The 23,986-nt window shown below is 55.9% G+C and overlaps 1 protein-coding gene across 1 annotated transcript in view; it reads right to left on the reverse strand.

The window, feature by feature from the left end:
- AR (androgen receptor) overlaps nucleotides 1-12,083 on the reverse strand; it is a 47,028-nt gene extending 34,945 nt beyond the window's left edge. Inside the window, exon 1 of the mRNA XM_075720544.1 lies at nucleotides 11,077-12,083. Within this exon, the coding sequence (XP_075576659.1) occupies nucleotides 11,077-12,083 (1,007 nt within the window). The remainder of the gene's footprint in view (nucleotides 1-11,076) is intronic.
- Nucleotides 12,084-23,986: the final 11,903 nt, after the last annotated feature.

Raw genomic sequence — 23,986 nt, forward strand, 5'->3', positions numbered from 1 at the left:
GCAAGAGGATGAACGCTTCCCACAGCCTCGGCTCTTGGGATTTCCAGCGGGACCCCAGGAAATCACAGGGATCCTTTGCTGTCAGCACGGGAGCGCAGTAACGGAGGAGGCTCCCCGCCTCGCTCATCAGCAAAGCGCTCGGGCAGCAGGAGCCGCTGCTGGCAGCCGTGCAGACACACGTCAACTTCTTCCACAGGCTTTTTTCTCTAAGCAGCATTTATGCTTGCTGCTGCACCGCACAAATCTGAAGTTCACGAGCCAGCTTCTTTCACAGGCTTTAGCTTTTCCAAGCAGATACAGTTAACAGTCAGACCCGCTTTCCTAGCCCTGGATCCCCAAACTCCCTCCGAAGGAAGGCTCGCCGCTCTGCAACCGCAGCCTGTGGAACTGAGGCCTCTGGACACCCGAGCTGAGGCTCCCCCCGCCCTGCTCAGCTGCTAACTCAAAACCGAGTGATGGGGCCCCTGGAAGAGCATTGTTCTCACCCCTAAGGATGTACACAGAATTTAAGATTTGCTTCTCACTCCCCCAAATAAATCAGCATTTTTATTCAGCTTTCTGCCATATGACCCAGCATCACTCTCTCTGCAAAAGACCTGAACTATAAGAATCAGAGAATCATTTAGGTTGGAAAAGCCCTTTAAGATCACCCAGTCCAACCATTAACCTACACTACCAAGCCCACACTAAACCAGTCAAGGGCAGACCAGACTGAACCATGTCCCAAAGTGCCACCTCTGCCCGTTTTTTGAACACTTCCAGGGATGGGGACTCCCCCACCTCTCTGGGCAGCCTGTTCCAATGCTTGACCACCCTTTCCATAAAGAAATTTTTCCTAATATCCAACCTAAACCTCCCCTGGTGCAGGACCTACAAGAAAACAAATGTGCTTTTGTATATCAGATAGAAGTACCTTCTATCTTCCTACCGTTCATATTCAAAGTCAAACTTTGCACTAATTAATTTAAAGCTCTTATGCAGAGCAAAAGAAGCTTCTGCAAGGACCTGTCCGTGTGACGACAGCTGATGCACGGCGGTACCTCCTGCACTGCCCACACCCCAGGGGCCCGTGCCGGCGCCCTGGCCCAGGGATCGTGCTGCGGGATGCCGCAGCCATCAGGGCTCCCCTGGGCTGCAGAAGGGAAGCGGCGATGGTACGTGCGCGTGCAACAGGGCTCCCGATGCAGCGCAAGCACAGCATCCTGCATCCAATGCTCAGCCCGCGCTGAGCAGCACGCCAGGCGCGGTACGGACTGAGGGACCAACCCTCCGGGCTGGCTGGACGGCCCTTGGCATCTGAGCGAGAGGGAAAGGAAGCGGGAGCCAGGTTTGGCGGTGGCGAGGCGAGGCCCCGAGGCGAGCTGTCGCAGGGCTGGGCGGGGAGGCCCCCCGGGCGGACGCCGGATCGCCGCATCGGTGCGGCAGCACCCTAACACCCGGCAGCGTGACCCCTCGGCACTCACCACGTCCTACCGGCGTACTGGAAGGTAACGCATCCGCCGCTGTCCCCAAGGCTCCTTCGGAGAAGGCTAACGGGATCCAGACGGCGGTCCTGCAGCCTCCCCTCGCTCGTTGCCTGCTGGACCGTGAAGCCCAGGCTATACGGAAGGGCTCTGAGCAGGTCGCCGGTCTCTCGACGTCCGTGCTGCTGTGTAAGAGCACGCAGTTCAAAGGTGCCACCCTGGCATGGAGCGAACTGCTGTTCTGGAGCTAAGCGTGGCCTTGGAGGGTCCTCGGCGCGCGGGCGAGGGGAGTCGCGCATCGTCCGGAGGGGCTGCCTGGGCATTCGGCATTCACTGCCTCGCTGCAGGGTTTCTGCTTTAATTCCTGCCGGGACCGTCCCACACCTTCCTCAATCTCAAGCAAGGGGCCGGAGGCAGAGACTTCCAGGAATTGCCTGCTCCGTGCCGCAGGGACGCGCCGGCAGCAGCGGTGCGCTCCCGACACGAGCGCCCACAAACCCGCCGGAGGCTCCTGGGCTCCTCGGCACGGCACGGCCTCTGCCCCGTGCCGACACCTTCTATGCCGCGATGCCCGCAGGTGCTTTAGGCGGCGTGGCGACGATCGCCACCGAGCGCGGCCGCGCTGCCAGGCACCTGTTGGCAGCAGCACCGTCCTCCCACGTCCTGCCGCTCGGCGTGCGGTGCCAGCCCCTGGGCAGGCGCGTCCCGACGGAGGGGGTGATCCTGCCCCGGGGGCCGATGCCCATCCCCGCGGTGGTGATCCTGCCCCGGGGGCCGATGCCCATCCCTGCGGTGGTGATCCTGCCCCGGGGGCCGATGCTCATCCCCGCGGTGGTGATCCTGCCCCGGGGGCCGATGCCCATCCCCGCGGTGGTGATCCTGTCCCGGGGGCCGATGCTCATCCCCGCGGTGGTGATCCTGCCCCGGGGGCCGATGCTCATCCCCGCGGTGGTGATCCTGCCCCGGGGGCCGATGCTCATCCCCGCGGTGGTGATCCTGCCCCGGGGGCCGATGCCCATCCCCGCGGTGGTGATCCTGCCCCGGGGCCTGATGCTCATCCCTGCGGCCTCCTGAGAAGGAAACGTGGGTGGAAAGGCACAGCTGTGCACCGGCGCAGTTTTCTTTCAGGCATGGCAATATGCAAAGCCACAGGTTCCTACGTGGGCTACAAAACATGCTTCATCTGTCATTCAGTCAGTATATTGAAATGTATCGCCCTTTTGACCTCAGAAAAAGCACCAAATCACTACCGATTTGTAACCAGCTCTCTTTGGCTGGACTGAAGTCCTCATAATAGGAAAACCAATGGGTTACACTATAGACTGGCTGCAAGAAGTAACACAGAGCACAGCTAGTTGCTGCGTAACAAATACCAGTGAATACTGCCAAAAGCAGAAAAAATGTAAAAGCTGTACAAGTAGGAGAAGAGCTGTCACGGGCAAATCCTTTACTGCTTCCTGCCCAGAAGTCCTTGGTAATACAGGCGTTTTGTGTACTCCGTCCTGTATAACTCAAACCCACCAATGCTCTTACAGTTTTTTATGCATTATTTCTTTGGTGAAATTTGCTGAATTCTCAGCCACTGTTTTCTATGCCAAGTGTCTTGTAGAGCTTACTCCTTCATTGCAACCAGCACTTAAGAGAAACTGGGGGGCAGGGGGGAAGTAATCACTGCTGGTATCAGCATGAGACTTTGGAACCAGTTTCCGGAGGGTGTAAGAGCTCAGGCATTCAAGACATGGGGAGAAGAGGGTGGGAAAGCACAGAGGAGGATGGGGGAATGTCTGCCCTCGAACGGTCTTACAATGAAGGGGTGAGAAAGCAAATGGATGTTTTGTGCTGTAAGAGCAGACGGGCAGGTCCCACGCAAACCCGCCATGCATGCGTGCCCTCCACAGCCCGTCCCGTGGCGAGGGGACGCATTCCCCTTCCCAGCGGGTAGGGAGAGAGGAGAGCTGGAGAGTGGGAGTCAGCAAGAGAGGGAAGACAGGGAGGGACAGATAGAGGAGGGAGGGGAAAAGAGGGAGACCAGTTTATGATACTTGGGACATGCTATGGCAACACTAGGAAAACTCCAGAACCAAAATCAGTTGAGTGGAAGGAGCAAGTTGGAAAATAAAGAACTCTGGCAACAGTTATTTCTCCTTCTTTCATTGCCACGGATGTGAATCCTGATTTAATGGCACAGGAGAGGGCCGTGCCAGCCCCTCGCCACCTCCAGCACTGCGCTCGGGCTGCTGCACCAGCAAGCACAAACCTGGGTGAGGATCAAGAGCACCGACGCTTTTTTAATGCCCGTGGGCTCAGCCAGTGTGTTAACACAAGGGCCGCGATCTGTCCAGGCTGAAGTGCTTTTTGGGCAGTTCTGGGCATCTTCAAAGAAAACCAGCCAGTCCCTCCGTGTGTTATGCCACCAGGACCCAGGCTCCTGATGCGGATTTCAATGTGCACGCAGCGTCAAGTCCAACGGCCCAAATTTAGAAAGGGCTTCTTGCTGCCCTCACACCACCGTGGGCTGAGTCTAGGTAACTAGCTGTGAAAAAGGATAACCTAATTTATCAATTTACATGAAAACTAACTCACGGGAAAGGCTAAATCAATCAGCATCCTCAAAATGAAATGAAAGCAAGCCAACCAGCTAAGCATGGAAGAAAACGAATGAGCTTTGGCTTGCATGCCACAGTCCTTCAGACAGCAACTCTCAGGGGCAAGGGAAAGGAACGGCGACCGCTGTGCCCCGGCACCGGGTGACCCAGTGGCCGCGCCAGCTGCGGAGGAAGCCAGCAATGCCCATCTCTGCCGCTCTGCCTGCTCGCGAGGGGTTCGCTGCACCCGCTGTTATCCTGCAAGAGTAAGGCTCCAGCAGAACGTGAACACCCCCAGCTGCTCCAGTTACCCTGGCGCAGTGTAGCACTCGTTTCACAACCGTAAATCAAGCCAGGACAGATGAGCGTCTTGTCATAGCCTGGTAGTGTGCCACTTCACATTTAAATGAGTCACGAGTGCTCTAAACCAGACACAGCACTGGTGCAGGGTGGGCGTTTTGTGCTGCCTTCACCACAGCCTTCTCGTGCCTGTCAGTAGGGAACCTATGCCAGCAGCTTTTAATGAATGCCATATCCTGGGTAAAGCTCAGCTCCGATCCCTCCTGAGCTTTGCATGGGTCTTCTGCTTCATCCCCCTCCACGTTCAGGCGGTTTGAAAGGCAGCACCGCCAGCACGGCCCCCCTGCCCCGCGCTCCAGAAGCCACCCGTCACTCAGCAGCGCTCCATGTGGATCTAATTCCGAATGGAAAAGTGGAGCGCTGGTTTGGCAACTGGGGACAAAACTTGGCTGCAGAAGACCTTAGCCCGCAGTTACAAACCCCGTGGATCTACGGGCTTCAAAGCAGCGGCCTGATCCAGCGGCTGCTGAAGCCAGGGAGCCCGTCAGCCAAGTGCCGCAGGGTCTGGGGTCCTCGCTCCCACCCCGGGCTCCCCCCGACTGCGAAAAGCCCGACGGTTAGCAGTGACTGAAGGCAGCTCGGCAAGCACCTACAGGAATCCGGGATACTTTTCAGGCACGTCCTAGGAAAGGTTTCTCCTACCGTAAATTTGCTGGGGTCTCTGTTGCGACCTGGAGCATTTACTGCTAATTTAAGGCATAGTCACTCCTGGTGAGTAACAGCAGTGCAAGCTGGTCCGGCATGACAGGAAAACACAGATGACCGTGATTTAAGTGTACGCCACTGATTTCACTGCCACCCGCGACTCACTCAAAATCTGGAAGTGATCAGGAAAAATATGGAATCTGTAGTTGTTCAAACAAGATCTGACAAGAGGTGAACCCTATCACCTACTAAATAAAAAGGACGAGAAATGGGCATTTCCTGGTGAGGATGCAGTGCTCTGAAGACAGCATGTGTTTGCCCCACAATGACTCGTACCTACGCAGAAACGTCAGACCACGATGCCCAAAGTCTCCCGAAAAGAGGAAAACCTCAGCTGCTCCTCGGGAGAAGGACCCGGTTCCAGCCGAGAGCACTGGTAACAGGAGTGCCTGATGTGTACATTCAAAGAAGAAAAAATAAGACTTGGAAGATGATGAGGAACGATACTTTTTTTATGCTTTCTCTTTTCCTTTTATCGGGAACCATCAAAGAGCTTTAGCATGTCAATGACGTTCCCAGCCACCCACGGTTCTCCGTCCATGGATCCGCACCAGCAGCTGCGGGCCATGAGCACGTATTACGAAGCTGGCCAGAGGGCCAGGCTTCAGAGAGAGCGTTCTTCCATGCACGGCTTGTCTTCAAAAGAAGCATTTACATAATACTGCCATTCGCCTGAGCAGAAAGGTCACGCTGCAACAGCAGACGGGAGGGTCGTCCCCTTCCCAAGGGCTTGTGAGTCCTGCCAGCGAAGAGCCGCGGGACCCCCGGGCTCTCCTGGGGACGGGGGCACGGGAGCCGTGCCCGGGCGGGCGCGGGGCGGACGGCGAGCGAGGGCAGCCCAGAGACCGGCCTCCTGCCTTGGCTCATCTCTTAGGGTACCGACCTGCCCTCCGTCTTCTTATCAGAACCTTATCTCCTCCTTCAGTAGGTAGAAATTATTACGGGTATTATCTGTAAGCGGTATCGCAATTACATAGCTGGCCACAAAAAGATTATACAGCCATTAAGCCAGGCGATGCATAAGCGCATGGCACTCGCCCAAGCTCATTGCAACCGAACCGAAGAAAGGAATCTGCAGGTAGGTGTAACCAGCAAACACAGGGATACCAAACAGCTCTCAGTAGTAACAGCAAACGCCTCTTCAAAACCGTCTGAAACTACGTGGAGAGCTAAGTTTTTCTGAGCCAATTACCCCCTAAATTCGTTTATCACCTTTGTTTCCACTGCTTCAGTAATAGCTCCTTTCTGATTCCATTTTAGCTTAAACCAAACAAGCCTACGCCACTTCCCTGGTGCTGCGTTTTGGTCTTACAAGTCATTTTGACACCATAACCCTGGATTTATTCTATCAGTGCTGCGTCTCACTCTTAAAATAGGTTGTTTAGTCACCTCAAAGACAGCTGGCAATAATTATGCACTGACCGGAGCACAAAGATAAACAGCTACGAGTCCGCAGTGTAACAAAAGCCTGGGTTAATTTGTTAATTACACGTAAGCATTACTGCCGCAATCCAGTACACCATATCAAAAGCTTTAAATTAAACCAAATTGCGTTAACACCTTCTTTGTTTCCTCTTAACGTTTCAGTGCCTCCAAACGCCGGCAAAACGCCGCCGTGGCACGAGCGACGGGGCAGGCAGCAGTTACGGCTCCGCAGCGGCACTGCTCCGGCACCCGCCCCACCCCGCGCCTGGAGACCACCGACCACGCCACGAAACGGCGAGGACGGCTCCTGCCGAGGGGGCACCTTAACTCGGCCCCGCCGGATCTGTTGGCTTCCCCCGGCAGCTGACAGCATTTGTTTTACGAGCTGTGCGTGCCGCATCCCGGGCCGAGGTGGACGCCAGCACACGATTTTCCATTAACGATCCTTCGAGCAATCCAGCCCCCCTCTCTCATGGTTTCAGAGGTAAACTCTCCTACTCAGAACCCCAAACCCAAATTGAGAGTCGTTTACATGAAGGGAAAATGTAAACAATTCCCTGAAAATATTAAGAAACCGTTCATGCTTCAACGTCATATATGAAGGGAGGGTGTCTCTAACTTCAAAACTACGGATCTACACCTGAGCCAGACTGCACCAGGGCAGAGCTGGGGTTCGCCCCGGAGGGAAGAGATGGGGTCTCGCTAGCACAACGTGGGACCGCTCAAAAAGGGAAAGAGCTAGGAGTGACGCACCTTAAAATGCTCCTTATTCTTCTTCAAAGAACATCGGGCTGCGTCTGCAGCTGCCGCTGCCAGCACTGCCACGGCGTGGGGAGCTGACGCGCAGACCTCCCCAGGCTGGCAAAGCTGCCGTGAGCCCACAGAAGTGCCCTCCACCGCGCTCAGAGAAAACGCTGAGACTGCATTTTCCGAGGCTGAGCAGGTAAAGCTTTCTGCGCCATGCCGCGCAGGGCAGGAGCTTAAACCTAGGGCTAGAAGCTAGCAGGGGAGTCCAGGTCCAAAGCAGAGCATCCTGCGGTTAGGGAGCTTTACCGTAAAGCGTTTTAGCTCCCCTGCCCCTCTTTCCGTAGGAGCGCTGCTGCCTGGGAAGCTGGTACAGGATCGGGCTGCGGCAGGGGCTGCCCGCTGCGCTGGCACTGTTGCATATCCAGGAGAAAGTTAAGAGCCACAGCAACCTATAGGCAGCACACCGTAAAGTTAACGGAGACTTTGCTAGGATGAAATATAAACCTGGCAGCAATTAACCGGCTTCAGCCAGACCGCAAAGGAGTGCTCGCTTTCCTTAGAGCTTTTTAAAATCGCATCCGAGCACAGAGAGGGGCATAATTACCATCAGTCCGTTGCTCACTCACAGCAGCAGGAGCAAAGGAGTTCAAAGGACAAGATAATGGGATTTTAAAAACCCTCTGTGCTAGCTCCGACTCCATCGCAGAAGTCTGCCAGCGGGAGTTCAGGTCTCGCCGGAGCCGCTGTGCCGGGGAAGCGGGCACCCGGACGCAGCACGCTGAACGGAGCGGCAAGGAAGAGGAGGGTCCAGCGTTTCCCACGGGAGTAAGGGAGATGTCATTTATCTCAAGGGAAGACTCGGGCAAAATTCACCCCCTGCCCAGGTCCAGCCCGCGCAACTGCCTGCTGACCACCGCGTAAGCCCAAACCTGTTCTCCACGATATTCCCCATCTGTGAGGGGCACGGGCTTTGCCGGCAAATAAACCATCACCAGGCTGAGCCTTCTGCTATCAGAAACCTGCATCACCCCTTGACAGCATTTGGACAGTTAAACTTTTCCAACTTTATTCATCCCTGCTCACTCTGCACTGATTTCAGCAGAGATTTATCCAGACTCCAGAGGGACACACACAGGGTACACGCAACTCCTGCCACCGGCACGATGCTCACAGCTGGACTCTTGACCTTTCCTCACTTTTACCCCAGTTTTTTTGCCAAGCCCGCAACTTCACAAAATCCCCGAGCAAATTGTTGTGTGGATGATAATTACTACACCGTCCGAATAAAGCTGTGAGCATTTTAAAGCAGCAAAACAAGCACAGAAGCAGGAGCGCGACGCATTTGCCCCCGTGCTAATTTAAAGGCAAAACCTAACCGTATTTCGATCGTTGCTCCCACCACACAGAGCACCACGGGGCGAGCATGCGGGTGTGAAACTCCAGCGGTGCAAACCCTGGCTGAGGCTGCACCAACCGCCTGTGGCCGGGGCTACCTCCGAGCCAGCAGAAAAATCCTTTTGCAGTCACGTTCTCACTCCCGATTCTATCAGCTGCAGCGATTCCCTCACGGAGTAACGCGTTTTGCCGTGATGAAAGGTGATGATGCAGCGTGCCCACTGGTTTAGATTGCATATACCTATTTCACAGAGACTGTTAATCTCCTTTTTTGTGGTTAATCCACCAGGAAAAATTACTTCTGATCAAATCCTTCTCCTCAAACACATAAACCTTTCCTCCTCTGCTGTATTCCTAAATACTCGTCTATCTGTACTTAAAACAGAGCTTCGAAGCACACGCGGTATCTCGCTGCCTATACATTCAGCAGCTTCAGCTTGCTCTGCGCAGCTCACTCCCCATTCGCCTCACTCGCAGCGGAGCAAGGTGCAGGGAGAATTTTAACCCGATCTCAAGATCGCTCTGCACTTGAAGGGCAGCGTCCTGATTCCCACACGCTTACAAGCAGCCGAGAGAAGGGGGATAACAGACACATAACGAAATGAGATACATGCGATCAGCTTAAGGGGACAGCAGAGAACACCGGGAGTTTAGCGCAGGATTTCTGGCACAATCTTGCCTAGTAAGCCACAAGCGACAGCATGTCGGTAAAAGGGAAGGCTCCGACAGCGGAGAGGTGAATCAAGCCGGGGGCAGCCAGGGCAGAGGCGGGCTGGATGCGCGGTGTTTGCCAGGGCAGCTGCGGGAGGCGGCGGGCTGGCCAGGCGGTGCGGGTGCCGGCGGGACGTGGGATGCAGGATTCCGGTGCCGGTGGGATGTGTGGTGAGGGATGCGGGGTGCTGGCAGGATGCGGAGTGCAGGGTGCTGGTGCCGGCAGGGTGCGGGATGCAGGGTACCAGTGGGATGTGCAGTGCGGGATGCCGGTGCCGGCAGGGTGTGGGATGCGGGGGTACCGGCAGGACGCAGGGTGCGGGATGCGGGGGTACCGGTGCTGGCGGGGTGCGGGGAGCCAGTGCTGGCGGAGTGTGTGGTGACAGCGGGATGCAGGATGCAGGGTGCCGGTGCCGGCGGGGTGTGTGGTGAAGGATGCGGGGTGCTGGCAGGATGCAGAGTGCAGGGTGCCAGTGCCGGCAGGGTGTGGGATGCAGGGTACCAGTGGGAAGCGGGATGTGGGGTACTGGTGCCGGTGCTGGCGGGGTGTGTGGTGAAGGATGTGGGGTGCTGGCAGGATGCAGAGTGCAGAGTGCCAGTGCCAGCAGGGTGCGGGATGCAGGGTACCGGTGGGAAGCGGGATGTGGGGTACTGGTGCTGGTGCTGGCGGGGTGTGTGGTGCCGGCGGGACGTGGGATGCAGGGCAGCGGTGCCAGTGGGATGCAGGGTGCCAGCGGGGTGCGGGATGCAGGGTGCGTGGTGCCAGAGGGATGCAGGATGCGGGGTGCTGGTGGGATGTGGGATGCGGGCTGCAGGATGCCGGCGGGGTGAGGGATGCGGGGTGCGTGGTGCCGGCGGGATGTGGGATGCGAGGTGCTGGCGGGATGCGGGATGTGGGGTGTGTGGTGCCGGCAGGATGCAGGGTGCCAGCGGGATGTGGGGTGCCAGTGCCGGCGGGATGTGGGATGCGGGGTGTGTGGTGCCGGCAGGATGCAGGATGCGGGGTGCTGGTGGGATGTGGGATGTGGGCTGTGGGATGCCGGCGGGGTGCGGGATGCAGGGTGCGTGGTGCCGGCGGGATGCAGGGTGCCAGTGGGATGCGGGGTGCCAGTGCTGGCGGGATGTGGGATGCGGGGTGCTGGCAGGATGCGGGATGTGGGGTGTGTGGTGCCGGCAGGATGCAGGGTGCTGGTGGAATGTGGGATGCGGGGTGCGTGGTGCCGGCGGGATGCGGGATGCCGGTGGGATGCGGGGTGCTGGCGGGATGTGGGATGCGGGGTGTGTGGTGCCAGCAGGATGCGGGGTGCCAGCGGGATGTGGGGTGCGGGGTGTCGGTGGGATGCGGGACGTGGGGTGCCGGTGCTGGTGGGATGCGGGGTGCTGGTGCTGGCGGGATGTGGGATGCGGGGTGCTGGCGGGACACAGGGTGCCGGTGCTGGCGGGATGCAGGGTGCCGGCGGGATGCGGGGTGCCAGTGCCGGCGGGACACGGGACATGGGGTGCCAGCGGGACGCGGGGTGCCGGCGGGATGCGGGACGTGGGGTGCCGGCGGGATGCGGGACGCGGGATGCGGGGTGCTGGCGGCATGCGGAACGCAGGGTGCTGGCGGGATGCGGGACGCGGGGTGCTGGCGGGATGCGGGACGCTGGCGGGACGCGGGGTGCCGGCGGGACGCGGGTACTCACCGGCCGTCGCCGCAGACGCCGGCGTAGCCCTCGGCCCAGGGCCCCAGCTCGCTCTTGATGCAGGCGGCGGGGGCGGCGAAGGGCGCCCAGCCCGCCGGGTACCAGGCGTCGGCGGGGAGCTCGGCGCTGCCGGGGGCCGGCCCGCGGCCGCAGCCGAAGGGCCCGGCGGGCGGCTCGGCGCAGGGCCCGCAGAGCAGCCCCTCCTCGGCCAGGAAGGCGGGCCAGGGGGGCGCGGGGCCCGGCGGGGCCCCCTCGGCGCCGAAGCGGCACGGAGCGCCCCAGCCGCCGCCCGCCGCCGGCCCCGGCCCCGCCGCGCTCTCCAGCTTGACGCGGGCGGGCGGCGGCGCCAGGCTGAAGGCGGGGGGCGGCCGCGCCGCGGGGCCCGGGGAGCCGCGGTAGAGCCCCGGCCCGGCGGGCGCCTCGACGGCGGGGGCGGCCTCGGCGGGCGCGAAGGCGGCGGGCGGCGGGCGCGGCGGGTCCCCGGCGGCGGGGCGCGGGGCGCGGGGCGGCGCGGCGGGCAGCGCGAACATGCAGTCCTCCCGGGGCAGCGGCTCGCCCGCCGCCTCCAGCGCCTCCAGCGCCAGCCCCATGGAGGCGGACACGGCGCGGCGGAGCTGCTTGGCGCTGTCGCCCAGCGCCTCCTCCTCGGCCGCCGGCTCGGCCTCGGGCGCCGGCGGCAGCGGCGGCGGCGGCGCGCCCGCCTCGCCCAGCAGCTCCCGCAGCTCGCCGGCGCAGGGGAAGGGCGAGCCCATGGCGGGGCCGCCGGCCGGCAGCGCTCTCCCGGCGCCGCGGGGCTCCGGGGGCGGCAGGAAGGCGGGCGAGCCCGGCGGCGGACGGGGGCTCGGCGGGCAGGGCGCGCACGCCGGCGGCTGCCGCCCGCCGCCCGCCTCCTCCCGCGGCGCCTGGAAAGCCTCGCAGACGCTCTGGAAGAAGGTCTGGAAAGCCCCGCGGAAGGTCCGGGCCCCCGCCCGCGGGTAGACGCGGCCGACCCCCAGCTGCACCTCCATGCCCGCCGGGCGCGGGGCGCCGGGAGCGGCGGGGGCGGGGAGCCCGGGCAGGCGCCCCCCGGCCGCCCGCCCGCCCTTCGGCTACCCCCGGCGCTGCCCCGCCGTGCCCATGGCCGCCGGAGCGGCGGCGCGGGAGCTGCCCGGTGCCGGTGTGAGCGGCGGCGCGGGCAGGCTGCGGGGGGAGGTGCGGCGAGGGGGCCCGCCCCGCGCCGCCGGCGCGGCCCCGGGGGCTCCGCAGGGATCGATGCGGCGCGGCTGCCCCTCGGCGGCGGGGGCCGGGCTGGGGGCGGCGAGCGGGGGGCGGGGGGTTCCCCGCGGGCGCAGCGGAGCGGAGCGGGACGGGGCGGCCCGGCGGGTGGACGGCGCCCGACACCGCGGCCTCTGGGCGAGCGCCCGGCCCGCCTCCCCGAGCCCCGCGGGGCGGAGCGGGGCGGAGCGGGGGCGGGGGCGCGGCCCCGGCTGCCGGGGGTGTGGGGTCGTGGTGCCCCGGCCCGGGACGGCCCCCCCCTCGCTGCCTGCCCGCCTCCCTGCCCGCCTCCCTGCCTGCCCTCCTGCCTCCCTGCCTGCTTCCCTGCCTGCTTCCCTGCCTTCCTCCCTGCCTGCCCTCCTGCTTCCCTGCCTCCCTGCCTGCTTCCCTGCCTGCCCTCCTGCCTCCCTGCCTGCTTCCCTGCCTGCTTCCCTGCCTTCCTCCCTGCCTGCCCTCCTGCTTCCCTGCCTGCCCTCCTGCCTCCCTGCCTGCTTCCCTGCCTGCCCGCCTGCTTCCCTGCCTGCTTCCCTGCCTTCCTCCCTGCCTGCTTCCCTGCCTGCCCTCCTGCCTCCCTGCCCGCCTCCCTGCCCACCCTCCTGCCCTCCTGCTTCCCTGCCTGCTTCCCTGCCTGCCCTCCTGCCTGCCCTCCTGCCTCCCTGCCTGCCCTCCTGCCTCCCTGCCCACTTCCCTGCCTGCCCTCCTGCCTCCCTGCCTGCTTCCCTGCATGCTTCCCTGCCTGCCCGCCTGCCCTCCTGCCTCCCTGCCTGCCCCCCTGCCTGCCCCCCTGCCTGCCCGCCTGCTTCCCTGCATGCTTCCCTGCCTTCTTCCCTGCCTGCTTCCCTGCCTGCCCTCCTGCCTGCCCTCCTGCCTCCCTGCCCGCTTCCCTGCCCACCCTCCTGCCCTCCTGCTTCCCTGCCTGCCCTCCTGCTTCCCTGCCTGCCCTCCTGCCTGCCCTCCTGCCTCCCTGCCTGCCTGCCCTCCTGCTTCCCTGCCTGCCCTCCTGCCTGCCCGCCTTCCTCCCTGCCTCCCTGCCTGCTTCCCTGCCTGCCCTCCTGCCCTCCTGCCTGCCCTCCTGCCTGCCCTCCTGCCTCCCTGCCCGCATCCCTGCCCGCCCCCGGCGCAGCGGGCGCCCGGCTGCGCGGATTCGGCGTTAAAGCCGCTCCCGGTGCTCGGCGGCTCCCCCCGGCTGGGCCCGGCGAGGGGGGCTGCCTGCCCCGGCACCCGCTGGCCTCGCACCCCGCACCCGCGGGACCCCGCCCGCACCCCCTGCCCCGCGCCTTGCGCCAGCGGGGGGGCACCGTGCGGGCACTACCACCGCTCTGGTCACGCACAAGGCTGGAAGAGACCTAGCTAGCGGACATAAATAGTGTAGGACCTACCATAAACAAGACTTGAGCTCCCCTTACTGGACCTGTAAAAACAGTCCTAAAGCATCTTCCAGCGGGCACCATTCCCAGGCAACCTGTTAATGGAACCGTGCTCGCTCGAGGCGGGTTAAAATAAGCCCATTAATTTCAACCCCTCTGGAGACAAAGGGAAAAAAGTAGTAATTTGTTGCAAATGGAGCCAGTCGGGAAAACAAAGAATCACGTCCAGTCTTTTAAAAGCATTTTTACAAGCTATAGAAGATAAAAATTAAAACCAAAGTACAGCCAAGCAAAATTTGGCAGCGTCCGCCTGAGTGGCCGGAGAACCCTACCTCCCACCAGCAAAGCAGCTGGGGAAGGCCAAGGGCTGGTGCGCACCGGGGGACGGCGTCGCTGCCCGCCCCACGGCCTCGCCGTGAGCTGGGGCGGGAAGGCAGCGGGCAGGGGCTGGCAGCAGCGGGCAGGGGCTGGCGGTTCAGTGCCCAGGACCCCACCACTCCTGGCTGTTGGTGAGGAAGACCATTTACAGAGAAACCTTGCTTTCAGTAGGGATGAAACACCACGCTGGGTTTTAATGACAACTAATATAGCCCCTAAAATAGCACAGAAGCGCAGCTAAAACCTGAAAAGGTCAAAATAGAGGCAGAGGCTGTAAAATCTGTCCGAGTGCCTACCGAAACGCGGGTCTCGGCGATCCTGCCTGCGTTACTGGAGAGGGGCCCGGCGGAAGCTCGGTCTGGGCTCCCTCTCCGCGTGTGACCGGGCTGGGGCTCCAGGTGCAGGGAAAGGGAACACGACGGGAGAGAATCCGAGAGGTGTTTCGGAGGGATGCACAGAAACCCGTAGAGACAAGGAGGACGTTTGTGTGGCCAAGTGTTGCAAATTGTTCTTCACGTACGCACGTGGGGAGATGCCTCTTCGTGGGGTAGGCTTGTGAGAGAAGTGTCTCCCGCAGAAGTGAGGTTGTGTGTGTCGCTTTTCAAAAACCTGGGATAAAGCCTTAATTGGACTTTCTGAAAGATTAGTGCCATTAGTTCAAAAAGCCTCTTTTTTTTTTCCCCTGGGACACAGATGAGCGTACGAACTCACTCTTCCTACCAGCCATGCAGCCGTAACGATGCATGTAGCAGCAGTAACAGTTGTTCCACACTTCAAAGACGATGGCAAAAACCTAGAGGCACAAACCCAGGAGTCACAACTGAATCTTATTACGGTGTCCCCTGAAAATGATGCAAAAACTCCTCCCTGTCCCGGAAAATCAGCCTTTGCCACCAGTACATGCAGATGCCTGCCAAGTGGATGCGGATTCCAGTCTTTGCACTTTCAGCCTCCAATAGTTGTCAAGGACCCTGGGAAACATCAAAGGGAGGATTCTGATGATTAGCATCACGAAATGCACTGAAAAAAGCTGAGGATCGGCGATGGAGCGTAATGCCACTTAAGAAACAGATGGCTTCGTGTTGTAAACAAGAAGTATGTTATTCACACGCGCAATTCTGACGAGCCACATAAGGACTTCGTTGGACGCCACCATTCCCACCACGGAGGAAGCGTCCTCAGTTCGTACATGCTGAAAACGCCACGAGCTGTGGAGGCCTCGGTACAAGTTAGACTTTCTGTGGTCACATAGCCTTCTCCGCCAGGGATATTTGGGCCTTCGCGCCCGCCTCCTGGCTCTCCATCCCTCAGGCTGGTACTTGTCCCGCCGCCCTCGCTCTTCCCCAGCATCTCCCACCTTTGCAACCTCGGTGGCCGCACGGATTTTCCCACAGGCTGAAGTTTGCTGCCAGGGTTTGTGAGACACTAAGCACAACAGACGCGCCGAAAGAAAGACTGCAAAACGGCTTATGTTCTTCTCAGTTTACAGAGCCGACACTTTAGTTTTGACTGTTTGTGTGGTTACGACGTATTGTTTTAGAAGCAATTTTGTGATTAGATCTTCACCTACATTTGAAGAAGCTGGCCGTTTTTCTTTGCTTTTTTCCTTTTTTTTTTTAAACTTATTTCCTGAAAAGGCATCTTGCAAGCATTTTGTTTTCCTGGTATTCACATGTTTCTTTTAAAAATTATTAAACGTTAATGGATTTTCTAGGTGCGAATGTGTATGGCTGCGCATGCTATTTTTCAAAGGCCTCATGTATTTTAATCTTCATGCTTGGTTGACGAAGAAAAATCTACTGCTAATGCAAGGAGAGTGTTTTACTTGCAGTTTCTATCTTACCAATATTGAAATGTAACTGTCTTTAGTGTTTCAAAGTTCTTTTACTAGTTTCATTAAAGCTGAGCTAAATCCTTTCCATAAAATCACTTTCTACAGTTTAGAAGTCAACCACAATCTCAGCTTACATCTTAAATTGAGAGCTATACTTCAACACAGTAAAATAGGCATAATTTATGGAATGACCCGGCAAAACCTACGCAAATGTATATTTTTTCAGTATGCAAGCTAAGCTGTGGGTTTGAGTATCAAATTAGTGAAAAATGAGCAGCAGTATGAACCTAGGCATGTGTTGGAAAAGTGCCTTTCTCTTAAGAGAGAAAGCTCTTTCTTCGGAACGAAGTTGAAGAATGTGTTACAGATTGTTTGCTTGGAGCTTGTGCGTGGCTGTCAGTAGTTGAGGCTAACGCTTTCATGCATTTGATTGCATTTTATTGCTAAAACATTAAGGTAGGCTAAGAGTATTTTTCTTTTGCTTTACTGTCTCACAAATACTGAAGCGTTCTTTTCCAACGTTCCAGTGGTATTTGGTTTTATTAATCAAATCTGAGTGTAAGAACTGTACTGCATTGTTTTCTGTTACATAAAATAACATTAAAATCAGTAATGGGGGCAGACATCCACTCTAAAAGCACTGCAGCCTGAACTGGATAGCCGTGTCTGGAGAGGCGTACAGACGTGTCGGCCGCTGGGACGGAGCGGAGGCGAGCGTCGCCTGGCCGGTGGCACTGTCCCCGCGGGGGCCGAGCTCTGCAAGGGAGCTCTGTCCTGGTCCACTCCTGTGCTCACTTGCTGCGCTCAGCACGCAGCCCCCCAACCCACACCCACCCACCGTGGCCGACGGTGCCGTGAAATGCGGAGAGCCCTTTGGCTGAGGAGAATTATTGGGCGCTGGTTCAAGAATACGACTATGTAAAACCATAATTCCGCAGTTCTACAGGGGAAACGTGGACATGTCAGTTTAGGAGGAGTCTGAAGAAGAGCTTGCAAATCATTCATCTTCCCCACCTCCCCCTGCCCCCCACCCCATCCTAGCAGTTTAAAAACCAAGAGTCAACTCTCTACAACTTTTGCTCCGTGTAATTGGCAGCGCTCCAGGCTGAGCGGTGGGCTGGGTGCAGATGTGAAGGGTGGGTAAGAGTGTCCAGCGGAAAGCAGTGGAGAAAATAGGAAAATAGATACCATACCATGGTGCAGGCTTCCCCTACGCTCGCCCACATACTCTCCAGGGATCGGCTCTCCTTACAGGAAGCAAGTTCATTCCCATGGCCATAATCAGTGTTTTGCCTCTCACGGGAATTGCCAGCTTGCCAGCTAGAGCTATCAGAAAAACATTTAAAAAAAAAAAAAAAAGACAAGAAGGAGCAATTCTAACGAACGCAGTAGTTTCATTAACATGTACAACTTATTAAGACTCTAAAACACTGAACTGCCAGGAAGAATTTCAAATTAGTGTCAGCCCAGCAGTGGTTATTTGCTGAGATATCACCGCTGGCAGGACCTGGACGGGAATTCCCACCTTCTTTCACGGAACCACCTTTGCTGTCCTCTCCATGTCCCCTGGATACGGTGGATACCTCCCTGCTGCTGTCACTCTTTTTGGGGGGCTCTTCCCTCTCTCCCGCAGGGAGCAGGTAGGCGGGCAGCGGGTAACTGGGATGGCTCTGCCGTGGAGGCAGCTGCCTGCAGCCCAGCGGGGCCAGAATGCGCATTCTACAGCCGGCTCGGGGCAGGGGCTCTGCAAGCGCGCGGGGAGCAGGGAAGGAAGGAGGTAGATTGTAGCTCTGCATCGCAGGGCAGCCTGCCCCACGCTCAGGATCTCTGGCATGCTCGGTTTCTCCCAAGCCATCAGCATTCAGCAAAGTCAGTGGAGACATCAGTGCTGGCTCCCGGGCGCAGGACGGGTGCTGTCACCCGTCACCTCGCTCTCTCCGTTCAGGGTTCAGGTTGCTCAGCAGGATGCAGGGAGTTTTCAGATTTCAGGTAACCTCTGGCTTACCGTGGGGAGACATACACTACAGTTATAAAAGCAAAGTATTCTGAGTGTATTCCTAAGATGTGAAGGAAGAATCAGTGGAAACAGAGAGGGGTTAATCCTCGTTCAAGGAAGGTTCAGATCTGCAGCCCTTAGAAATTTCATCTCTCTGATCAAATAGGTAGAAGGCTGTCAGGCATCTCTGCTTTTCCCATTCCTGCAGTTTCCCCATCTGTGAGCACCAAAATGCTTTACAGCCTTTTTCAAACTGAGCCTCTGTGCAGGTCTGGGAAGAGGGAGGAGGTGGCTGTCCCTCTTCCCCAGCCGGGAGACGCGAGCGGCTGCGCGGCAGCGTGACCATCGGAGGGTGAGCCGGCGGCAGCGCTGAGAACAGCGCTCACAGCCTTTTCCACTTTCTTGTGCTCTGACTCCAAGCTTGTTCCACGTGTGGCTTATTGCAAACCAGTCAGGGTTAGAAAAGTTTTTATTTATCTGGGAATTTCATATTTCTTCTCCCTCAGTCAGTCCCAGAGACAGCTTGCTCGATAAAGAGCAGGATTCTTCTGACTGGCAGGACTGCCAGGTCAAAGAAGGATAAAAAAAATCCAGCTCTCTTTTCTCCCATATTCCCCAACGCTGACTGAAAGTGAAGGAAAGCAGAGTTCAAAAGCCTGCCTTCCTCTAGCTGCGCTGGCCTCTCTGCTGTGCAGAAGGCAGAGGGGAATCTTGGGCTGCCCAGCAGAGGAGGCAAACAAAATATCCTGAGAGAACAGCACGAAAAAGAGCTCGTCCCCGGGCCCCCCTTCTGCCTCAGGCACCGCGGGTATTTCGGAGCTGACCTGTTCTCGACTTGAATTTGATAAGGCTTTGAATTTTATTTTCCCAATCTCTCAGCAGCACATATAGAGGTGATTTGTATCTCTTTGTAAATACTCTTCTAAAGGGTGAATCTTAAAGTCCCCTACAGATATTTATAAGGGACCTTCACCGTAGGCTTAGCTTTGATCAGCGGATGTCACTCAGAGTTCTGTCTTTCAGTTCAGAGAAAGTCAATTTAAATGCACGAGGAGGAAAAAAAATAAAAGATGATGGACTTGGTTCTGCATTACTGGACAGGCACTTTGGCTGACTTCACGAGCAGCGTGAGATCTGATTAGGGGCAGGGGGAGATGCTGAAGAGACCTGACCCGGTCTTTAAGTATATAAATAGTCCCACTGAAATCTAGGAAATACTTATGTGCTTAACGTTCAGTATTCACTTAAGTGCTTTGCTGGATCAGTACCAAAATGATTATTTACAAAGTGCTGTCAAATACATCAGACACCAAGAAAATACTTTTTCTGATAAAATCCTTTGGCTCAGAATATCCTATGTGACTGCTCAGAATTGCAGCAAATAACATTTTTCAGATAGATAGGGGACATTCCATTAAAAATTTCTCTCTAGACTCAAGATTAACAGCTGTTCCTTTGTTTTGTTTCCTGAAAAAAAAAAATCAACACCAGGTGATCTTTAAGAGCACAAATCTCCAGCCATTGAGAGCTCAAGTGTTACCGTACTCCCGTGGAGCTTGCCAGGAGGAGAATCAATCATTTTTTGCCATTAATCTCTAGTAAAATAAGGCTGATAGCACACAGTTCAACAGTTTTGCTTCCACTCATTTGAGGCAAGTTACAGGCATAATCCATTAGCCAGTTGCTTACAGTATTATCTTGATTGTACTACTTCTTTTGTGCTATCCCAGCTATGAAGTGATTAACATATTCATGATACAGCTGCAGAAGACCTGCCTTATTAATGGCCCATAAATGTTGAAATAATGAAGTCCTTTCCAACCACCGTAGCCTGTATGGGAAAATTAAGAATCATTCTTGCAGTACATTTAAATGAGCGGCAAATATTCAAAAAGCATCTAGAGCACAAACGGCGCCCCGCTCCCCGCCTGGGGCAGAAGCAGCTCGACGAGCCAAAGGCGCTTCCAGCCTTGGCGCGAGCGCTTGTGCGTGCGTGCATTTGAACTTGTTACTCTTCTCACCTAATTACGACAGGGAAGCCAGGATTCAGCGGCCATGAAGAGCATGTAATTGGGGGACAAGGAACACGCAGGTGGGTGAGCTCGCTCTTGTTTGTACCTCCTCTGGACGCTGTCGCTAAGGGAAGCCCGAGGTGAGCTGACGGGTGATGAGGCTCCCGTGCGCCCGCACAGCAGGCAGCTCCAGAGACCTCCCACCCGTCAGCACCTACGGACCGTAACGAGGCAAAGTCTGTAGGAAACCAGGCTTCGTTACTTCTACCACCCACAGCTTTTCCTCATCATTTGATTGAGTCTGTTATTCTTAGATCGCCTAGCGCTACACCAAAGTAGCACATTTCTTAACATTTTAAATATTTTGGCCGTTTGTATCAATCCTGGACTGCGACTTTGCCTTGTCTTGTCAGATAGATGTGTGAGTTCACGTGGGTGAAGAGGCTTTAAAAATTGCCTTTGCAGATGGGTGCAGAAAATGTTTTCACTTTCACCTATTTTAATTGCGAAAGGTAAGAATGTCTTGCACCTCTTGTTCCTCAATATGTTGCATCCTCCTGATTTAGGACCATAGGTTGCTTAACTCTTCCCTGTACCTCTCCTGGACATCCAGTGCTCATGCTGCTTCTACCCAAGCCTCACGTGCTCCGGGGAGAGGAACTGCCTGGCTCCCTGCCACTGTCTTCAGTGAGTTCTGATCAAGCACAGATTCGTGAGAGGATCCTGCTCTGTTCATCAGCCACTCTGCATGCCTTGTTCAGCGGCGGGCGGGGGGAACTGATGGAGCATCATTACCTCTCAAGAAGAAAGCACTTAGGGGAAGATGAGTTTGATCAATTCCAGGCATGCGGCAGGATCCACCGGCCAGCCCCTGCCCAGGAGCGGTGTCAGGCCAGCGCCAGGTTGCTCAGCAACCAGCAGCATCCTTGCACAGAAAGCGGCAGACCTGCACCGTGGCTTTCAAATGCCTTTGTTCACACATTTGGAAACAAATCTTGCTTTAAATACAGGACTAAACAGATGTCTTAAATAATATTTCCGGAACAACTACACTCACCTGAAATGTTATTCTTCTCTTTGCCCAAATTCATCCCTGTCACCTCCAAAGAATCACTAAGGTACTTTTCTTCTCTTACAAATTGGAGACAGATTTTCAGAACAGCCTGTTCATGCACCTTAATGAAATGACTGAAGTGCTTGGTCCATTTGATCAAAGGCAATCATTGCAGTGCCAAGAGCTTTTAGAAACTTCATTCCTAAAGAAACACACATTTGTACCATTTATTATGTCTTACACAATTGCATTTTGGGCAGAGTTTGAAGTTCCTCAGGAGCAGGGGAGGTAATACATGGCGTTGTGAATTCTAAGTTCCTATATGAAATCTGGTCCAAGGCAGCAATGCTGGCAGATCCATTTTCCCAGTGTACAGCTGGGAGAAGCCTGGGATAAGGCCGCTTCCATTGCTGGACAGGGATGATTGCCTACGGTGAGGTACCAGCGGCTGATGGAGACTCATTGGCTCCACTGAAGTCCATGGGCAGTTTGCTGCTGCCTTCAGCAGGCCGGCGTTTCATCCTGGCTTAAATACATAGTTGATGTGAGGTTGTTGCTGCTTGTTTGAATACTCCGAGGATCTCAAGGAAGCATCAGAATATTTTCCTTTACCTGAAGTTTCTAACGTTAATCATCTTTGTCCCATCTTAGCAGGCACAGCTCTTCCTCAGTACGTCTCGGCGGTCGTGTTAAGTTCTTATTTCCAAAGCTGCTATTTAAAGACCCTGTAACATATCTAAAGGATTTCATAGAGGAAAGATGCATCATGGCTCAGCTGAGAGCATGATTGAGGGGATTAGGTTGCGTTTATCATAGTATGAGCTGCTGTGGGAAGGAAATCGCCCATTGGAAACTTCAGTAAAACTACACATCTGTATCACGTTGTTACAGTACAGGTCACAAAACCTCTGATACAATGTCCTAGAGGTGTAAGACTTCGCACAATTTACTTTGTAAGCATATTTTCACTGTTAATTGGACACTGAGGAGTCCGTTCTTTCATCAAGTAAATATATTGTGTGACTGAAGATGTAGTTTAACGCATCCTAGTTGTTTATTAAAACTTGAGGCAGCGTGGTACACTTACTCCTGCACTAACATATTTTGCCCTTCTTGAAACTGAAGAGTAGCACACACAGACTGTAGCACTGGAAGCAAAACTCTGCTCAGGACAGAGCTGGCCACTGCTCCAGGCAGCTGGAATGTTTCTAAGGAGGAACGAGGACTGAGGACAGCTACACAGATCCACTATCACAGAGCTTGCTGATAACACAACTGTTAGCCAACAACAGACTGTAAATCTCCCAAATGCTATGACAATTCATTTAAGCTGCATATGAGGAGAACTGACTTTTCCAATTTTTTCCCCCTTAGTCCCCTCATCCATCCTTCTTGCTGAAAAATCTTTGCCCAGGCAATCTGTGATCCACACATCAGTAAGCCAGCGACCAAATGTGCAACCGCAAGCTGGCCAGTTGTTTAATCTATCTATGCACCCTGTACTGAGACAACGTGCATCACTCCCATGCTAGTTTTAAGTCATTCCTCTTGAATCTTGAGTTCTCTCTACAGTCTGCCCATCTACTGTCTATTCTGAGCTCCTTGCCTCCCTTAACCGAGCACAGAGCTCTTCCTGCAGAGCATTGCATGGGCGGTTTGAAAAGCACCCTTTGTCGCTCACAGAGCAAGGCAAGCTTCTGAGGTGGACGGTTTCTGTCTCTTCTCTTCCTCCCCATACGAGGCTCCGTTAATGCACAGCCTGGGGCACGGACCTGGAGGCAGCTGCAAGGGGGCTGGAGCAGCTGAGCAGCTGCGATCATACTCCACGCTGCAGACCACTGCGTTGCACGCTGCAGACCACCGTACTCCACACCGCAGACCACGCAGCATCCTGGGATAACAGGCAAGGTGGATCAGCTGTGTCCCTGGGCTCGCCCCAGTCAGGTAAATCCAGGCCTGGCTGGGGTGTACTGCTTATGCGCAGTCTGAGGAACTGCCCTGACTCTAGAACAAGGAAGAAGCATGCTTGTGTAACAAATTAAAAGGAAAACTAGAACAGTGCATCCTCAAGGGAAACAGTAGAGAAGAAAAGTATTTGGCAAGGAAAACCTCACTTACACAACCTGGAAAAGAAAGCCATAAATAGCAAAACGGTTGTAAAACACGGGTGTGGAAGGTTGTCTCCCCCTTCCCCCTTTTGTTTATTTGCAGCTACTAATCACAATGATGGGAAAAATGCCAGCTAGTCTGCAGGAGAGCTATTTACACGCAGCACTGAAAAACATCTGGGCAACAGCTGTCAGCTGTTTTCCACCCCACCTATTCTGAAGGGACATCCCACTGAGGGCGATGTGACAGCCAAGCCCACCACAGCTGGTCCCAACCCAGCTTCTTCGCACGGCAAGTTATGGTGATGGGGGTTGTTGATTAGTCCTTCTTGTGCTGATGAGTTTGTGGTGGGGTGTCTGTTCAGCAGATAGGATGGTCAGCAGACTGACTGCGACAGGATGGTCGTCATCCCACTGGATGCCGCAGGTTTCATCTGCCAATTTGACAGAAAAAAAGCACGTCATGCTCATGTACAAAAGGGAACTGTCTCTGGGCCATGCACTGCACTGATGCCGTAGCAATCGCTTGCTGTAGGTAACGACCTCCTCGAAGTTCCTATTGGTCTCAAGTCTTAACTTTTTAATTCTTCTGTGGCATAATAAATACCAGAATGCAGCAGGGTAATGTGCTTCTCTTGGATTGAGGGGCCACATCTTAAAGGTTATGATTGAATTCTTCTTGTGCTGCACAGCAAACTGCAATCTACAGCAAGGTGATCCTGAGGTGATAATGTGTAGAAAGAATGAAGAAATTTAAGGATGGTAAAGATCAGCAAGTTCACGTGCGGGTATAGATAGATTGCCATAAGAAGATGTAATAGACTTTTCCCTACTAAGAGTAATATACTATTGACTTAAAATCACTATATGGGTAGTATAGTGTCTCTGAAGTGTCTCCAGTGAATCA

This window comes from Pelecanus crispus, chromosome 13 (assembly GCF_030463565.1).
Source record: "Pelecanus crispus isolate bPelCri1 chromosome 13, bPelCri1.pri, whole genome shotgun sequence".
Classification (NCBI taxonomy): Eukaryota; Metazoa; Chordata; class Aves; order Pelecaniformes; family Pelecanidae; genus Pelecanus; species Pelecanus crispus.